The 20,700-nt window shown below is 44.9% G+C and overlaps 1 protein-coding gene across 11 annotated transcripts in view; it reads left to right on the forward strand.

Moving 5' to 3' along the window:
• Positions 1 to 20,700, forward strand: part of baiap2b (BAR/IMD domain containing adaptor protein 2b) — a 121,231-nt gene that overhangs the window by 26,445 nt on the left and 74,086 nt on the right. For 10 of the 11 annotated variants that reach the window (XR_007448137.1, XM_049563315.1, XM_049563316.1 and 7 more), the window contains exons 2-3: positions 2,679 to 2,754; positions 9,994 to 10,080. Coding sequence is in view for 10 of the 11 variants with exons in the window: in XM_049563315.1 (XP_049419272.1) it covers positions 2,679 to 2,754; positions 9,994 to 10,080 (163 nt within the window). In the remaining variant the exon portion in view is untranslated. The remainder of the gene's footprint in view (positions 1 to 2,678; positions 2,755 to 9,993; positions 10,081 to 20,700) is intronic. The other variant, XM_049563317.1, reaches the window with a different exon arrangement.

Here is a 20,700-nt window from a genome sequence, read left to right on the forward strand (position 1 = left end):
AGAGATGTAAAACTCATTATATATTTCATGGTGACTTTTCCTTCTCTTGTTAATGAAGGCTCAGGCCTCGTTGCGTGTTCTGCTGTGGACACTCTGACTGTGAGCTGATCAATACTCAGTCATCTCAGATTTAAATTCATCTGCTGCTCTGAATATGTGTGTTGGTGTGTAAATCAGTTGTGCTCTTGCTCCTCTGATCACTTAGAACTGGATCCTACAACAAGTTACCAAAACCTTCTGATCACATGATCTGTCCGAGGTTGAGTCAGTCCAAACTGTCACATGGAGCTTCATAATGTTGGATACAATGAGGCCTGGCAGGATAATTATCAACTGATCGTACGATGTGTGGACCTGACCTTGATATTGTTTGTTGTGTTTATGTGTGTTTTGCGTAAGAGTGACGGCAACATTTCAGATGACATCATGCCAGACTCAGAGGTTTGGACTGTAGTCACATGACTTGGACTTGAATCAGACTTGAGTCACAAATTTACTTTGGATTTGACAAAATCAAAAATCAAACCTTTTTCCTGTTGACCTATTACGTCACAGACCAAACAATGGACAAACAAGTTAGCTACGGTTAGCTAGCAGCTAACTGGTACCATGGTGGACAACTTTACAGCTCTGTACATTTGGTCCGTCCAAAAAGTCACGGCTCTGGATGTAGATTTCTCCATGTTGTTACCGGCTTCTTCTTCTCTTACACATTTAATGCTATTGGACTTCCGGGTCAAAGCCCGGGGAGGAAACTGTGGAGCATGCTCAGAGCGCCTCGGTCAGTTTGGGTCTGATTGACTGTATACATGCAGGAGTCACATGATCTGGGTGTGTTAGGCCTAATCCCAATACCCCTCCTTGCCCACTACCCATTGGCCCTCGAAATGAAGCAACGAGGGGTAGGGGTTGAAATCTTTCCCTACGAATCGGGACACCACTCACTACGTCACCGCGTTGGTTACATTCACGCATACTTAACTTTTTTAAACAGGAAGCTGCGAGCCATCTACATTTCCAACCGTGGTCTACAATGTAATGGTAATGTTAGTGACTATTATGCTTTACACTAACGTACCATTAGAGTAATAAGATATGTCCGACAGGGGACTTCTGCTAGCTAGCTAACCAGCTAACATTACGAGGCAGCATAGTTATACTAGCTGGCGTGTTATCGTAATGTGAAAAATCCAACAATTTTGCAGAACAGGACAGATGACAGACGGCAGATAGAGCGAGCTAGCTAGCTAACAAGCAACCTGACGACGGTAATGTTAGCTAGCTGGCTATCTTACTGTCAACTCCAATCTAGACATCGTGAATAGCAATAAAAACTTTTTTCCCCGTCTCTTGCTCGGTGGTAGCCATGGCGACATCTACCCCTCGCTGGCAAGTCAGCATCTGAAATCCCTCACTCCAGAGGGCTAGTTTCAAACCCACTACCTCTCGTTATGCCCCCTACCCCTACACGGAAAAAGGAATTGGGACACCACTACTCCTCGCGGGAATGCACAAATCTAGGGGTAGGGCCAAGAGGTAGGGCTGAGGGGGGGTACTGGGGCAGGTCCGGTTTTAGTCAAACTGACACACTAAACCCATTTTCTCTGATGTCATGGAAGCGGACTGAGTGAAAGCAAACATTCAGACCCACTAAATTCACAGCGCCTGACGTTCTGCTGCTCCGTCTGTACCCAGAATCGCTCTGCACTGTGAGAGTGTGGAGCAAATAACTGAACAGTATATTCACTCCAAAAACGCTCTGAAAATAGAAAATCAAAAGGTGGCGGCAGATGTTTTAATCATGGCAGGCTGCCACAAATCAGTGAATGTGTGGGAAACCCTGAGACACTAAAGAGAACATCGTTATTGCATTAAACTCCCTATCTGTCAGTATCTCCCCTTCATAGGCTGCTACTGTAAAGACATAACAACAGCTGTTAATGACCTTGAAAGAATTAAAAGTTCATTCCTCTTTGAAGGGGTGCATTATCATACTGTTATATTATCATTATATCTGCGGCACAAAACGGTCTCTCAATGACGATAATGTCTCTTGGAGAATTTATTGTCCATTAAAACTACGACAGGCCTGGTTACGGCACCTCCCTGTAGCCGTGTTGGCCGTGCAGACAGTCTTATCTGTCAGATTTCACGGCAGCCCAGAGAAGTGAGAAAACATGTTGTATTTATAATTTTGGGTGGAGTGACCCTTTAGAAAAAAGTAATTAGCAGGAGCAGTGTGCAGAGTTCACAGAGTGTTGGAGAGACGGAGACGGTCCAGGTCTGCTGCTGAGCTGACGGGAGGCTGCAGCCAAAACCAGGCTTTATTTTAATGGAGACAGCAGGGGAGGTGACAGGAAACAGCCCCCCCCACCCTCCATCGACACACACACACACACACCACAACATATACACACCCGCCCCCCCAGTGACTTGTTCTCTTCCTGGTTTTTCTCCTGTATTTTGTCCCTTCAGTCGTGGCCGTGAGCTGAAATGAATCCTCTTCCTCCTGGTTGGCTCCGCTGACTCTGCTGTGTGTCCCACTCTGTGTGTGTGTGTGTGTGTGTGTGTTCATGCCCCAGTAAAGAGTGGAGCTCCACTTGTCGTTGGAGCTCATATCAGTGTTTGTATCTTTGCTGCTTCTTGACTAACCAAACGTGCTGTTTGTGTCTCTGCAGTCCATCATGGAGCAGTTCAACCCCTGCCTGCGCAACTTCATCGCCATGGGGAAAAGCTACGAGAAGGCGCTCACCAGTGAGTACACCAACCATTTCTGCTTTCCTCTCCGTCTTCGTCTCATTCCTCCTGTCTGTCCAGCCATCCAGGCCGAGGGCTGGCCGACCTGACGCTTGGCGCTGCTTTTATACGCTCTTAATTTTTCTGGAGTAGAGACGTGATGATGACACAGATATTCGGCAGCTTCTCGTGTTTGCATCACAAACCTGATGTCTCTGAAGAAGTTGCTCTGTCCCTACAGAGAATATCTGGTGTCCAAAATAATGTCAAAGACTTGCTTCCGAGACGACACTGTCCTCTGATTGTCCCTCTGTGATGATGTCCATGTCCACACCTCCCTCTGACACAGTTCATTGATCTTAATTGTCCGCCTCTCCGTCCGTCCTTTGTCATCGCTTTTTGTGGCTTGCACAGGTTGTGTGTGTGTGTGTGTGTGTGTGTGAGCAACAGAAAGATGGAGGTGTTCATGCAGCAGTGGCTCAAGGTTAAAGACAAAAGCACCGGAAACGTCTTGGGGGAGCTAAGTGGAACATAAACCAATGGGAAGTGGAACAGGAGGAGTCGCGAGAATAACGGCGCCCCCCCACGGGGCCGAAGAAACGAGAACGAGCCGGTATCCAGGACAAGACCACGTCCAAAAAAATAAAAAGGTTGAGAGAGAAATATTCAGAAACTGAAAAATGGGACATAAATAAACCTTCATCAGCAAATGTCCTGCAGCTTATTAGTGTCTGATGGACTCTGATTAGTCGCCATTGATTAGGATACTTCACGCTTCGTCCAATCAGATTTCCATTTATTGATAAGAAAAGCTCTTTTCAGCTGCACTCCGTCACGTCTCTCTGCAGGGAGCGGTTATCGGGGTTGTATCATATTTTCAGAGGTGGTGCGGCGTGCAGCAGGGCTCTCCTTCATGTGCAGGGAAGACTCAGCAGGACCAATAAAAGGAGGCCTCGCTCCAGTCTGATAGATAAGGCTAAAAATAGCGCTGCGACTCCCTGAGTGGGGATTACACTTCATCAATGCCAGGCAGCGGCACACAGGCAGAGTGTAGAGCAGGCCGGGCACCCAGCGAGTGTCTCCTGTCACTGGAGAGACGCCAGTGCAGCCTCTGGTTTTTCTGTAGAACTGGGGCGGCAGGTCTGCGTCTCAGGGGACGCCGACTTCCTGTTTGTTTGAGTCTGAGAGGATTTGGGCTGGATTGGACTGGATGTGGGGAGTGTGGTTTGGGATGTGGTGCTCAGCCCGGGTTCAGTCTTTATTAAAGTCTGTATCACAGGTTAGTGCTGTCGGAGACGGGAGCTGAGAGAACGTCTCACCTGGGAGAGGTCACCTGTGTGAGAGCACAGAGAGCACTGATTGGTGGCTTGAAGGTCATCAGACGTCTAGTCCAGGTTAAAACTGTTACTTATCTGTTACATACAACTGTTGTTTCTACTGAGGCTGTTTTCCTACGACAAGTTAAACACACAGATTCGTACAAAGGCTTCGATCACGTGACCAGTGTGCTGACGCGAGTAAACAAGTCCCGAGTGGTCTCATAAGGAGGCAGGTGGGGTTGATGGGCGGGTCACAAAAACCCGAACTTTCCCCCGGAGACTTGTGTTCAGCACCGTGTGAGTTATTTTCAGGTGGCTGCTGTAACACACCCGGGTTCCACTTAGGAGGTGTCTCAGTTTTGACTCGTGTTCCAGTTCCTTTCTGTGAAGATCCAATGTCCTCACGATGCAGGGAAAAAGATGAACGACGTTTATTTAAGAATTCGTACCAAAATGACATCTCTGGTCCCTTACTGACTTGATTTTCTGTTTCTATATTTCATCACAGTGTTACACATGACTACACACTAAACAAAATAGTCCAGACGTAGGCAGACTTGCTGTTGTCTTCAAGCACGTTGTAAACATCTCCTTTAGTCACGCGCACCAAAAAAACAAAAAACTGTATTCTGACACAGAGTGAATGTACACATAAACGTGACCTCGTTTATGAAACTCCTGTGTAAATAATATCAGAACTTTTATGATACATCATTTTTACCAACCATCTTTTTTTTTCTTTTTTTTTGTTACGTTACGCATCACGTAGCTGTGCGTTAAGGACCTAACGTCATTCGTGGGGCGCTAATTCATGGAATATCATAACAATAATTTATTAGATATCAATCAGAGGGAGACCTAATGATTCAGTTTGTTATCAGATAATCTGCCAGCTGCGTCTTTAGCGAGTCGATTGACCCATTTGTTCATATTTTCCTGAGCTGGTCACCAAAGTCGTTAGACATTGCTATTTGGGTAAATTTAGATTGTGATGGAAAGTCAAAGTCAAGACGTCGGATGCCAACGACAGTTTGAAGCAGAATACTGACGACTGTTTTAATTTGCGTTGTAACCAAAATCTAGCGTCTTCCAAACGTCATCTTCACAGAGACATTTAGTCAGGGTCGGACTGGGAGCAACATTCGGCGACGTTTAGTAATGATGAGATTTCAGCGCACTGCAGTGATAATTTTGTTAGCGCAAACTACGATGAAAAACATTCATCAGTAACCTTGATGATGAAGATGAGACGCTGATGAGCTAAAAATAGATCTTTGATAATAATAACTATGATGAAATGTAGGTTTCATTTTGCTGACGGGACGAGATATGACGAAAATGTTGGCGGTGGACTGTCAGATATTCAAAATCAGACGAGAGGAGAAGAGAGTGATAAAATATTTCATGAAACACTGAAAATGTTTAAGCCGAGAACGGCCACACTTGCAATTTTTTTGTGGTGTGAGATCAGAGCGCTGTGGGCCGACCTGTGATGATGGGTCAGGGTTCATACGTACAGTGTCACATCAGCGTTTCTAAAGTGACGTAGTATCTGAGCTAACTGTCATCAGACGGTGGAGGGGATGGTGGATGGTGTGACACCTCGAGGAGACGCCTGCCGAGCTGCAGACCTCTGTTCAACACCAACAAACAACTAAACTGGTTGTTTTCACTGAGACATCGCTGTGTTTCTGGCGTCATTTCAGCTGACAAATGTGCGTTGTTTAGCGACATGTTGCTGTTTTTCCAGCAGCCATTTTGCCCCCTAAACAGGTTTTTTTAAAACCCCAATATGATCTGAACCATAACCAAGTGCCTGAACATACTGTGCCTGTTCACATGGCAGATGAAATTGAATATTCCACCAATATTCCTGTTTACATGCAGTACTGCGTATTCTGATACTGTTCCCTCACACGCTGGTTATTGCGTCAAAATATGGAAAAGTAGAGCAGCTGGAGCCGCATGTCATTCTACGTCTTTGGATCAAAATAGGATTTTCTCGCAGTTTCCTCCAACACGTTGGACCGTACGAGCTTTAAATGGTTTGTTTGTGAAAACAGAAACTATAGACGCACAACATCAGACTTTTTGCTGATATGCATTCTCGGAACCCATCGGTGATACAGCCTCTTGGGGCAGACCCCCGATTTTTTTTGGCATTCTGGTTTGATTTGGGCAGAGGAGGCGAATTTCCGTTTCCGACTAACGTTTATATATAAGTAAATATGCTGAACCATTGCGATGGATTCACAATTTGCAGTGACGCCAATTATGTTCCGCCTCGTTAAACAGCCTACAACCGGAAACCAGGGCTCTTCCGCTCTTCTTCCGGAGGCAAGATCTCTGGGGTTTGCCTACAGACTCTACATTCACTGAATGTGGAGTCTGTATATAGAGACTAGCTGATATATAACAACTTATTTGGATGATAACTTATACCGATACCGATATATCCGCTTTTTCCCACCTAATTTCAGTGATCATCAAGTCTGTAGTGGAATTAAAGGAAATGGCCACTTTAGAATGAAAATACAGAAGTACTTACTGACCCTCATGCCGACAAGAAGTCAAGTGAAGTTTTTTAATCCACAAAACTCATTTGGGGGTATCAGAGGATAACAGCTAGCCGCCTGCAGGCGTGCTGTGTTTACATTGCAACTCGCGCGAGACTTGAGAACGTTCAGAGATGTTCTTGTTCTTGAGTCTCACGAGTTGCAGGCTAACTGACCATGGTGAGAAATGATGCTATGAAAGCAGAGTACAGTTTGTCTTTTCAAGTCAGTTTTGCATGCCGCGGCTTCAGGGCACTTGGATTACGATGGACGAGCTGTTCTGATGTTTTTGAAATGCATTAGCGGAGTTTTATTACATTTTCACAATGATTTTGCACTTCAAGTGTATGGAAAAATTGGACTGGCTGTTATCCTCCGATACTCCAAACGAGTTTTGGTGATTAAAAAACTACACTGGACTTCTTGTCAGCATGAGGGTCAGTAAGTACTGTCTGTATTTTCATTCTAAAGTGGCCATTTCCTTTAACATCATATTATCGTGAACATCTTATGGTGACGACCCACCAGCAGATGGAGACATGAAACACTGTTCAGTGTGCGAATATTCATTCATTGTGATATGTAATGACCTGCCCATATTCTCGTGCATCCCTAACAGAAACATAAAGATAAAACGTTCTGTAACTGATGTTTGTAGTTTGAACAGTATTTTACTGTAATATGTCCAGTATTGATACTGTAAATCAGTGGTTCCCAACTGGCGGGTCGTGGTGCAAAAGTGGACCACAAGAAAAAAGACACTTTATTTTGAAGTACAGTAAATTTCCAACACAGAGCTTTTATTTTGAAGTGCTGTTTCCTGCTGAAGAGTGAGTGATGGAGACAGCTAACAGCTCGAAGCAGAAATGTGGACCCGTGACCAGAGGGACCCACGGCTGCACATGAAAACACTACAGTAACGTAGTGGCGTCCAGCGTCCAGTTAAAATTCACAGCAGCCTTTTTACAGTGTGTGACACAGCTGACACACACACTGTGACACACACACTGTGGAAACAACAGTTAATCTATGAAACTCTTTTTAGAGTAAAGACTGAAAAGGTGGATGTCAGTGTGAACGTGGACGCCTTCTGACCTGCAAAGCATCAACTCAGTGCTCAGTGGATGTCCCACCTGATGTAGACGTCTTTATTGTTTGTGTTTCATTCACGCTGACTCTGTATCACCTTTATATCACTGTTCTAATCCTCTTTACAGGTAGAACCCTTCTGTCCCTCCCTCCCTCCCTCCCTCCTTCCTTCCTTCCTTCCTTCCACCTTCCTCCCTCTCTCTGTCACTTTCCAGCTGACAAACAAGCAGAGCATCTCCTCAGCTAATCCCACCTCGCCGCCCCGCTCTCCTCCCGGCTGGGATTTCTGTGGACATCGATTAAATTAGCCGCGCTCACCCAGCCGTCTTAGCCTCACCTCCATCCCCTCTGTCGCACTCTCATATCCCACCTAGGCTTAACTGAAGCCGGGCTCAGGAGAAGCCAGGGAAGGGTCTGTGCTTGTCTCTGTGTCACAGCTTACCCCGGAGGGCTGCACCGCTGTGTGCAGATTTACTGGCTGTTATCTCGCTTCATGGTTCAGATACAGGAGTGAAAGCAGGCCGAGTTATTTCAGACGTCGCCTTCACTTTCTGAACAATAAGTTTCATAGCAGTGGGCTTCGCTCAGCGTCTCTGTGGATGAGAACCTTAGCTCAGAATAGACTCCCATTGTTTCCTGTGGTGATATGTGAATCCTCTGTCCTGTTTGCGCTCTCTGGGGATCCTGCATGAGCGTCCTCTGGCAGTTCACAGCACAAACACCCATCAACATGACGGCCCTGTTAGAAACGCAGCCCTCATCCATATGTATCTCCTGGCTGGACATGTGTCCTCTGTCTTCATGGCTGTCAGTCGCTGTGTGGCTCACCCCCGACCTGCTGCTTCAGGCCATCTTGTCCCAGTTTTTGAGGCCTGACTGAGTCACCGTCCTGTCTCAGTGTCCCTGGTCTTGTGTGACAGTGCACCGCAGAGAACAATGGCTGACATGCAGTATCTGAATTGCAAAATGCTTTGACATCAGTGCTGTGGGAAGTTTTCAGCAGGGTGTTTTTAAGATGGTGCTGTTGGATTTTAAAGATTCAGTTCACCCAAATTACAGAATAGTGGTTTTCTGTGGTAACCAGTCATGTAGACCAACTGACCTGCTGAACGAAAGCTTCAGGTAGCTCAAGTTAAACTCTGTTCACCTGCAGGGTGTTTGCTGCGGTTCAATCAGTCGCAGGATTGAATCCACTTCGTGTCGTATCACAGCTGCTGTTTCTACCTTCAGCAATCATTCGGTCTTCACAAGTGTTAAACTGGCTGTGATGGGCCGTCATTTATCCGTCACTCCAGTCAGATTTCATTGTCTCACTGTTACTTTAAATAACGTTCTGCAGCAGCGCCGCCTCTTCCATTGTTTAAAGGCAGCGCTGTTTCCTCTCCGTCTCTAACAAACGTTATCTCACTGTGTGAACTCATCAGCTCACAGAGCGCGTCTTAGAGAGACCCCGACCTTCAGGGAAGTTATTCACTGATTTATTCTCGTTAATAAGCATTTTGAGGCCTGCGACCTGAGTGTTTTATACGCTTCACTTTATTAAAACAAAAAGACAGAGTGTAAAGATTTGACCAAATATTTGGCAGAAAAAAATGTTGGTAATGTGCGTTTCTGCAAACCACAGATATGTTACATTTCTACATTTCATATTATTATATATTCTGAAGTGACGTAGTATCTGAGCTGACTGGGGTTTGCTTTTTAGCAAGACATTGCTGCATTCCCTGTCGAGATAAAAAACAAGATATTTTAAGTCAAATCTGATCTTATTCCAGCTGTAGCCAAACATTTTTTCTGCCTAAACATAACCACAGTGTTGAAACATATCTGTGGTTTGCAGAAATGCACAGTGCAGACATTTATTGTATTGATTTGTTGAATATTTGTTGGCCTCCGAGCACCGACCTGGAGTCAGATCTAAAACAGAGCTCAGTCTTTGCGACGGACGATTAGATCTTTAAAGTGTTCGCATGGCTGGATACCATCATGGTCAAGTAAGAGGATGTGTCTTTGTGTAATTTGGGTGACTAACCCTTTAAACTCCAGAGCAGTCTGTGCTGAGATGAGTTTCAGTTTTACCTTGAGATGAGTCTCTAGAGCTTCTCTCTGTTAGTTGCCTCCATAGAGCTTCTTCTCTTCCTGCCTGGTCTCCATTTCCGCCTGTCGCTCTTTATTTCCCATGCCCAGCCTGACCTCTCTGGGGGGGGTGGGCTGCAGGGGAGGGTTGCTGAGCTGAAGAAGATCATTTCAACTCCGCACCCTTGATCTGATGCCCAATGCTTCCATGTTTCCAGGTGTCACATACGCTGCAAAGGGCTACTTCGACGCTCTGGTGCGGATGGGTGAGATGGCCAGCGAAAGTCAAGGCTCTAAGGATCTTGGTGAGTCCTCGTAGTGGCTGTAGCACCCCTGGTGGGGTGGAGGGGGGTTGCACAAGCAGATGGTGAATGGGATGGCTGGAGCTGTTGGAGCAGAAGCAGCTGATGACCAACCTGAAACCAAACACACACACACACACACACACACACACACACACACACACACACACACACACACACACATATACACAGCCGATTCTGCAGTACTTTAAAGACTTCAAACAGAGTCGTCTACTCAGAGCTGATCTGATGTTTCATCACCTCCAGTTAACACATTTTAATTTTAGAAGAATGAATTCTGCATGTCTGCCACAGCGTGCTCGTTTGGTTAATCTCCTGTTTCCCTCATTTAGAGACGATAAAGACTCTCCAGTTGTTTTTTTACTGCACCGCTGTGAGCCAATCAGACATTCACAAACCCACCACATGGCGATTCGCTCTCCATTCATAACCAGACCTCAGAATATTCACAGCGTCTGAGTGGACGTGAGGAACAGACGTCCAGCTCGCTCAGCTCTCACGCAGCGTGTCGTCTGGTTTCGGTTGGATCAGCCCTGGTTCTGCTCAGTGTCTCTGTCATAGGCGAGAACTATCAGGCGCACAGGTAGGAACATCTGTACGCAGTCAGACAGGCCTGTATGTCACAGCCATTTCAGAGACCCAGTCACATGTCGGGGAGTGTGACAAGTCTGCGTCAGCCCTGGATCACTGCGACCTCTTCGTTCGTTCACCCCGACGTGACTTAAGACAGCAGGCGAGGACTGAAACAGCATCAGAGAGGAGGGAAGGAAGGAAGGAAAGGAGAGATGAGAGGATGGTAAACAGGGACAGCCAAGTGAGGAGGATATAAAAGCTGCATCCATTATTCATGGGGAGCCCTTTTTGGGTGCTCCCTGGCACTTCCTCTGGAGCTTCATCATTTCATTTGTCTCTCTGAGTTGATACTCGGCTCGGCCTGTGTGCCCACGCTGATTCTGGCTCATTCCCGTCCCTCCATTCATTCGTACGGCAAGCTCCGTCTAACCACTTCAAGATCACAGATGTATGAGAGGTTCATCTGAGCATAAAACCTGCGGCTCATCGTAACCCTTTACAGACGGGTTGTGATCCTGTTTAAATCGATTTAAAATCAGAACTGTAACAGACAGAGTATTTGTTCTTTTAGCAGCGGAAAGCTGAAGCTTTTGTCTTCCATGTCATCACATCATCACTTTATGTGACCTTATCATATGTGCCGTGCAAATGAAACATTTTGCTGTAATTACAGCGGTATGTCCCTGTAATGGCCGCAGGAGATCGCTGTTTGAATAGTTCTGTTTATATAGCGATCTAAATTTTTAAAAAGCACAATAGCTGAAACAGTCATTCTAGTTAAGGCTTCTGTCCTCCGTGTCGTCACGTAAAAAGATGTCATTACACTTTGCTACATGACGTGCAAACTACGCAAAAACAGAGAAACGAATAATGAATCCATCAAAGCGCCTTTTCACTCTGCTCCTAAAAATGATCATAGCTCAAAAACTAAATAATGAAATGAAAGTTCAAATAAGTTTTAGAGAATTAAGAAATATTTGGGAGGTTCTTTGGTCAGATTTTTGTATTTTTTTTAAGACACAACTTCAATTTTAAATCAATTATCATAGTTTAGTGACTGGCATATTTTTTTTTAGCTCAGGTTGTATAGATTTTAAGGATATGAAGCATTTGAAGATACTTCAGGAAATGACATCACAAGAAGCAAAAGCAGGTACTGGTGGACCGTTTCTACTGCAGAGGTCAAAGGGTTAAATATTTAGTTAGCAAAAACCACCTCGGATTAAAAGTGAAGGTCTTCGTACAGCGAGTTATTTCTCAGAAAAGAAGTGCAACATTTTTCTGCATCACTACACATTAAAAAAATGCACATGACGTGTCATCAGGATATCCCATCATCCATCTGTGCGTCCCTGTGTCCATGTGCTGTTGTGCATCTCACTCTGTCTCACTGTGCTGTTGCAGTTGTCTGTCTGCATGCGTGTTGCAGCTCCTTTTTGGATTTCTTTCTCTGTCAGCCGAACCATGACTCAGCAGAACCTCCCTCCGCCTCCGGTCAGATGACAGAGCAGGATGAGCAGAATGGATTGATGGCGTCTCCACGTATCGGCGGGGCTCAGAGCAGCTGTGCTCTGTGCAGACCGCTCTGCATATTCCATCACTGGTGTAGAGCTGCGTGGCTTCAGAAAATCACCTTCAGAAAATGCTAATCACCTGGCAGGATGCAAAGAGAGGGGCAAACTGTGGGACTGTAAGAAGTCACGCTCAGAGAAGCTCCGCCAAGTGAATCCATGGGTGACACTGTTTCCACCAGATAGAGTGTTTGTTTGTGGGGAGGGTCATGTGACAGCGGGGAGCTCCGACACGTCCATATCCACCTCAGGAGCTCACTTCAGAGGTCTTTAGCAGGGAAGCCATTTTTCCCATTCTCGACACATGCACTTGAATGCAACGTTTTAGCAGCAAATTACTGCGCACTGGTTTACACAGTCTGATTAAATATATAAAGGGAAATATATTTAAATACACAGAGAGTCTGCAGCTCCTTAAAAAGTCCTTCAAAGTAGAAATGGTCCTCCAGTGCCTACATTGGTATTTTTGTTAACTGTGATGTCATTTCCTGGAGTTTCTTCTAATGTTCATATCCGTGAAATCTGTACAACCTGAGCTAAAAGGTAAAAAACATTTTGATCCCACAGATTTTTAACGTAACCTAAATATTTCTTAATACTGAACTGTGTACATTATTTACTTTTTGGAATATGATCATTTTTATGAGCAGAGTGAAAAGGTGCTTTGATGCATTCATGATCCATTTCTCTGTTTTTGTGTGGTTTTGCACTGCACATAACGTAGCGTGATGACATCGTCATGAGCGTGCAACGTGATGACACGATAGACAGGAGCCTCAGCTTCCTGCTGCACAAATAATAAATGTTCTGTCTATTGCAGTTCTTATTTTAGATCTGTTTAAACAGGACTGTGCAGACAACGATCTCCTGCAGCCGTAAGTCTGCTTTTAAAGGGTTAATGTTATAAATATTCATTAAACAGCCTTAAATTTAGATTTGTGAGGTTGTAATTGCCACAAACATTTTTTAATTTCATTTATCCATCTTTAAATTTCTTTTGTCAAAATGAGTTGAGCTCGTCACCGTGAACGCTCACATTTAGGGATCTTTAAACCACCTGAACCTCAAACTGTCTTTTTACTTTTTACATTGTTTTTACCTGCTTTTGATTCAGTGTCGATGAAACTGATTCATGATAACAGAACAAACAAGATGCATCAGTCAAAAAACAAAACCACAGATCAGTCTGATAAGTACACAAGAGAAACTAAAATAAGTTAACCATTAAAAAAAACAGGGCGATATTCAAAGTAAACAGTGACTGCTGCCATTTTCAGTTCATGTTATATCATATAACGAAGTGCGTGTGTGTGTGTGTGTGTGTGTGTGTGTGTGTGTGTGTGTGTAATCAGTCACCCGAGTTTTTACCTCACACTTCATGATGAACGAGGGCTGAAGGCACATTTGTAGAGTCTTGCGACTTGTAATTGTGCATTTAATTTGGGTTTTGTTGAGGAGAAAGTGTGTGTGAGTGCGACGGTGCTGAATTAACTTCAAACTGCTGCGTCTGTGTGAGCGAACCCTCTCTGACTGAGACAGTGTCATTAATCAGAGCATTAAGACCAACAGCAGCTAACAGCATTAGCACATGAGCAGAGGATGTGAAGTGCGTGTGACGGGCTGGAAGAAGGAGCAGAGAGCTGAAGAACATGGCGTTCTGCAGGGCGAAGAGGCGCTGGACTGTTTGATGTATTAACTCGCTTCATTAGCATCACTGGAAATATCCAGACTTCATGAATAACATCATGACGTGGACGAAAGTTTCAAAGCTGCTCAGAAGAAACTGAAACAGAGCGGTGTCACCTCTGTCACACAGCAGCTGACGGGGAGGCGGAGTCATGACCTTCTGAACATAGTGAACATATCTGAGGAGGAACGCCAGGTGTTCCTGAGTGAAACGTACAAACAGGTACATCAACCTGCAGCTGCCCTCAGGTGTAGCGGTGACTCTGGGGAGGGGCGTGGCTTAAGGTTTGGTTTGTTTAGAAGTTATTGAGTCAGATTCTTTTTCTGTGGCGACATCTTGTGGTGAGGACTGAAGATTACAACCAGCTGAAACTTCTCCTAGTCAGAGTTCCTTCAGTGCTGATGGTTCAGGAGCTGAATTATCCACACAGGTCTCTTCCCTTTTAGAAACAAACACACCAGCTGATTTAAACAAGGAAGAACTCTGAATAATCAGGTTTTAAACAGCTGCTGTTATCAGTAAAGCAGGAGTTACTCCTCTGTGTCGCATCGACGCTGCACCTGCGTCTTCAAACAACTTCATCAACAAACATGGCGTCCAACACGGAGCGAATTGTGTTGAAGTTAGAACAAATAAATGTTGAACAACAACTACAACGCAGAAAAGAGAGAAGACGGAGGAGATTACGGTGAATGTTACAGCATCTGTTATGTTACGCTGTAGATGACAGTGTAGGTTACAATGTAGGTCACAGTGTAGGATACGGTGTATGTTATGGTGTATGTTTCGCTGTAGATGGCAATGCAGGTTATGATTTAGGTTACGGTGTACATTAGAGTGTAGGTTACATGGTAGGTTATGTAGGTTACAGTGTAGGTTACAGGGTATGCTATCATGTAGGTTACAGTGTAGGTTACAGTGTAGGTTACGGTGTAGGTTACAGTGTAGGTTACGGTGTAGGTTACAGTGTATGTTACGGTGTAGGTTACAGGGTATGTTATCATGTAGGTTACGGTGTAGGTTACGGTGTAGGTTACGGTGTAGCTTATGATGTAGATTACAGTGTATGTTACAGTGTAGGTTACAGGATATGTTATCATGTAGGTTACAGTGTAGGTTACGGTGTAGGTTACAGGGTATGTTATCATGTAGGTTACGGTGTATGTTACAGTGTAGGTTACAGGGTATGTTATCATGTAGGTTACGGTGTAGGTTACAGTGTAGGCTATAGGGTATGTTATCATGTAGGTTACGGTGTATGTTACAGGGTATGTCATCATGTAGGTTATGGTGTAGGTTACAGTGTAGGCTATAGGGTATGTTATCATGTAGGTTACAGTGTATGTTACAGGGTATGTCATCATGTAGGTTATGGTGTAGGTTACAGTGTAGGTTACAGGGTATGTTATCATGTAGGTTACGGTGTAGATTACAGTGTAGGCTATAGGGTATGTTATCATGTAGGTTACGGTGTAGGTTACAGTGTAGGCTATAGGGTATGTTATCATGTAGGTTACGGTGTAGGTTACAGTGTAGGCTATAGGGTATGTTATCATGTAGGTTACAGTGTAGGTTACAGGGTATGTCATCATGTAGGTTATGGTGTAGGTTACAGTGTAGGTTACAGGGTATGTTATCATGTAGGTTACGGTGTAGGTTACAGTGTAGGTTACAGGGTATGTTATCATGTAGGTTACGGTGTAGGTTACAGTGTAGGTTACAGGGTATGTTACGGTGTAGATGACAGTGTAGGTTACAATGTAGGTCACAGTGTAGGATACGGTGTATGTTATGGTGTATGTTACGCTGTAGATGGCAATGCAGGTTATGATTTAGGTTACGGTGTACATTAGAGTGTAGGTTACATGGTAGGTTATGTAGGTTACAGTGTAGGTTACAGTGTAGGTTACGGTGTATGTTACAGTGTAGGTTACAGTGTAGGTTACGGTGTAGGTTACAGTGTAGGTTACGGTGTAGGTTACAGTGTATGTTACAGTGTAGGTTACAGTGTAGGTTACAGGATATGTTATCATATAGGTTACAGTGTAGGTTACAGTGTAGGTTACAGGGTATGTTATCATGTAGGTTACAGTGTATGTTACAGTGTAGGTTACAGGGTATGTTATCATGTAGGTTACGGTGTAGGTTACAGTGTAGGTTATAGGGTATGTTATCATGTAGGTTACGGTGTATGTTACAGGGTATGTTATCATGTAGGTTACGGTGTAGGTTACAGTGTAGGTTACAGGATATGTTATCATGTAGGTTACGGTGTATGTTACAGGGTATGTTATCATGTAGGTTATGGTGTAGGTTACAGTGTAGGTTACAGGGTATGTTATCATGTAGGTTACGGTGTAGGTTACAGTGTAGGTTACAGGGTATGTTATCATGTAGGTTACAGTGTAGGTTACAGGATATGTTATCATGTAGGTTACGGTGTAGGTTACAGTGTAGGTTACGGTGTATGTTACGGTGTAGGTCATGGTGTAGGTATGGGGTTAATTCGATGCAGAAGTATGAATCTCCTTTGAGGCCTCTCCTACAGAGGTGGTGACACACAGATGTTCGTGGCTGCTCTCTGGAGGAGCTCCTGGTGTGTGATTGTAGCGTTCACTGACACTCTGGTAATTGAGTGTGTCACAATTAAAATAGCAGCAGAGGAACAGTTTAATGGTACATTTCAGCTGCCTTCACACATACACACACACACACACACACACACACACACACACACACACACACAAACACACACAAAGTGAGCAGTGAGGACTAAACATTTCAGGATCAGTCACGTCTTTGGAGCTGAAATCATCTGAAGTCAGAGCCTGACGCGTCTCCTGACGGCGACACTCATCTGTGTTGTTTCTCACTGAGCTCAGCTGACAACACGCCGCTCTGACAGCTCCACACAGGAAGAGGAAATGATGCCTCGCTGTGTTTCATTCACTTGTTCTTAATTTACACGATGCCGCTGTGCTGCATGACTCCCTGAGTGGAGAGACGAAATACTCCACGACTGCAGTGTGGAGTGTCGTCCCACTCATCCTCTCCTCCTTTCACTACAGTGTGCTCTCTGTGTCTGCGAACGCCCCCGCATTGATGTGGGAGCTGAGGCAGCCCCGGGAGAACACGCCGACTCTGCACACATTTCTAAAAATAGATCAAACCAAACGCCTCGACTGAAGCCGCTTCGCAGGAGGAGGAGAGACGATGAGAGTACGATGCTCGATCTGCAGCCCAAAAATGGCTTGCCGGTGATGTCAGTACGGCTGAAAACGCCGGCGTCTCTCTTCCGTATACTAAATATGGACATGGTTGTGAGGGGAAAAAAGGAAGGAAGCTCCTGCAGTTCCGGTTCTCCTCTCTGACCATATAAGGGCTCCGCCATTCACATGCTAATGTGAGCAGAGGTGGATCTCTGTCAGGTCTGCGCCGTGGATCACAAGCATCCACTCTGACTCTGCTTTATATAACCAGAGGAATTCATATCAGGAGATTCTGAATCTGAGCTGAAGTTCATACAGAGACATCTCCACCGTCCTCTGTCCTCTGTCCACAGTCCTCAGGCTTTCCAGCTGTTGCTCGTCTCCTCCTGAGACAGAAACAAGTGTCACAGTCACACACTGCTGCAGTGTGTCACAGTGGAGTTTTTTAAGGATTTGATTAAATCTTTCCCAAACATTAAAGCCTCACTGAGCCTAAAATTAGGAATTAAATTAGCAACAAAAAGATTGCACTCCTATAAAAACCGAAAGCAACACATTAAGAACAGAAACACACCCTGCACCTCCCTCTGATGACGGTGTCACTCACAGCGAGATGGAGACATGCGTCATCTTCTTCATCCTTCCTGAGGAGCATTGTTTTGGCTTTTGCAGATTTTTATTGAAAAATATCTGGATTTTTTTTAAAATAAATAAAATAAACGATGCTTCTTGAAATAGAGAAATCATAGTGTTTATTGAAGAGTAACTTCCAGGTGGAGAACCCTCATGTCAGTTACATCAAAATAAAATGGCGCCAAACAAACGCTGCTTCAGTTGGTTAGGTTTCAGCCCCAGATGATGATGATGATGATGAGTTCATATTCCTCAGCTCTGACTGAACCTAATCTGACGTCACTACTGATCACAGAAACAAAGAACAGTTTTGATTCTTCAAACGTTCATTTGTTTTTTTTAATAAAAAATATCGTAAAACTTCACAAACATCCTTTTTTCAGGTTTTTATGGAGTGTTTTATGTTAAGAGTTGAAATGAAAAGCTTTGGCATCAAATTAGACACGTCAGTGTGTTTTATACGAGTAACTCCTTCCTGTGAAGACACGAGACTGATGCTGTGAGCTCTGTGCGTGCCGCAGACTGTTGGCGAGACTCCGCCCACACACACAGTGACAGAGCTAACTGTAGCATCACACAGCTAACGTTAGCTAACAGTTTTTAATGAACGTAACCAGAGTCGAGCCTTTTTGTTGTGAGTCTGTTGGGACTGTTTAAAGGCTCGGAGTTGGATGTTAGCCGCTGCTGCTGTGTTAGCTTGTGCTAACCGAGCAGACGTTGAACTGACTGTTCGCCATGAGGACAGCGGCACCAGAGACCGTCCTGCAGTGCTGCGTCTAGGTCTGCTGGGCCGTCCGGGATCAGACCCTCGGCACAATCATGTCGTCTACCTCTGAAACTGAGAACGACATGTTTGGTTCTCTGGTCAGCGTGCTGCACATCTTCTTCTTCTCTGTGTTTATTGGCAGCTCACAGATCAATTCTAAAGGTGTGCTGCCACCTGCTGGATCGGGGTGTAGACGCTGCCCCGATCTAAAAGTTGGACTTTAGGCTTTTTACCCAGATTTATGTTTCTGATCTGATGTGTGCCTTTTTTTTGTAAATAATCATAATACATTCAGAGATATTTTATATACTAAGAAGCAAAAGTCATGAGACTGAAACATTTCTGATTTCTAGTGTAGCTCCGCTTCCTCTCCTGCTCGGCTTCTCCGTGAGTGAATTAATATCCACATATTTTATACTCTACTACATTCAATTTCCCCCTCGTCGTCCTCTTATGTATTCCCTCCGCCCAGGGCTCAGCACACTTTATAAAATCCACCTCATTAAAACAATTTAAGGTTAATTCACATGGCCAAATCTGAGGTTCAGGAAACAATTACCCCGTGGTTAATTAATTCACAGGAACAGGCTTCAGAGGAGTGTGTCGGCCTTCGAGGCAGATTCCTCCTCTTTGTCGGACATGATGAATGGCAGGAGCACGGCTCAGATACAGGCAGTGATATCAGTGACTCCATCAGCAGGGGAGGCTTTTATTCTGGCGGGTCAGAAAGGCACCGTTTCCTTCCTGCAGTTCAATATTCATCAGCGGAGTGTACCCTATAATTTTCTGTTCATTTGTCTCTCAGATAATTACAGCTGGTCTGAGAGGGAAATGTTTTAAATCAGCGCTCAGGCGGCACAGCTGGGTGGAGGCAGCAGGAGTGGAGCTGGAAACAGGGAGATGAAAGTAATAATAACGAGTCATAAACAAGGAGAGCGAAGCAGCGACACGCCGTCATATTATCTGCCATCTCTCAGGGAGAGTCCTCCCTAATATTAGTTATTGTTTTCTTCCTGCGTCTGGTGTGAAGTCTCTCAGTTTGAGGAGAAAGTGGCGACCTCACCGTGACCCTCGTTTCTCTGAGCCAGCACAGGCTGAATTTCCCTCGAGCTTCAACCCCAATCTGAATTCAGCCGGCGTTCGCTCTGCGTACAGGGAAACTGCAGCGAGAGCACTGTTCCCCCTCCGTCTTGTCATCTCACCATCTGTAATAGTTGTCCCACTCCCACACACATTATCCTACAGGGGACGCTTTCTGCCCGTGTCCAACCTTAAAGAGATGGATTGTGGTGTTTTGACTCATCAGCGGATGACGCGTCTGCGAACAGAGTCCGACCTGAGGGATCTGACTGGAGTTTAGAATTAATTGAGTTATATAAGAGCGAAGGAGCGCTGCTGTTCTGTCAGACGACATGATTGAGTCATTTCAGTGCAGAGTTTCTTTTCGTCTGCGAAGAACACCAATGTTTCTGTTTCTCTACGGGGGCAGAGGTGACTGTGAGACAGGGGCACCTTGATCCTGTGCAGGCTCAGGACTAGGAATAATGCTCAACGTTAGATACAGAGACGGACGGAGCTTCCTGTCCGTACTCTGCGTTAATTTTGTCTGTATTTGAGCAGGTTTCCTGAAAGCTTGCAGATATAAACGGAGCAGATCGTGGAGGCAGCGTAGCAGTTGAAACGAGATACGACTGTAGGAGAAGACGAAGACGTTAAGATAATGTCAGAACGAAACGAATCAATAAAATAGTTGAAAGAATTCTCCGTCCACATGTCAGGATGTTTCTAATGACCTCACAGACCACCGCCATCAACAACGCTGCCTCTATTTGAAAGTCCAATATTACGACCTCCCACGTTTGTTGTTGTGTGAAACTTTTACTCAGTTCAAGTTATACATCATTAAGGGGGCGGGGCCTCTTTGAGTGACAGGCTGTCCTCAGCTTCTCAGTCAGATGCATGTCTCGCTCCTCCACAGCTCCACCCTCTCGCCAAATATGGTCACTTCTGGCTCTAAGAAAAATGAAGGTGGCGACGGCTGAAATGCCGAACTTGAGTTTGAAAATGCATGCCAACAGGAAGTGCGCCAAGCTTTGGAGCCAATTTTCATACTGGCCACATGTAGTGGCAGTTTCCTGGGTCCGTCATGTGATGTCACTGGGC

This window comes from Epinephelus fuscoguttatus, linkage group LG20 (genome assembly GCF_011397635.1).
Source record: "Epinephelus fuscoguttatus linkage group LG20, E.fuscoguttatus.final_Chr_v1".
In the NCBI taxonomy this organism is placed as follows: domain Eukaryota; kingdom Metazoa; phylum Chordata; class Actinopteri; order Perciformes; family Serranidae; genus Epinephelus; species Epinephelus fuscoguttatus.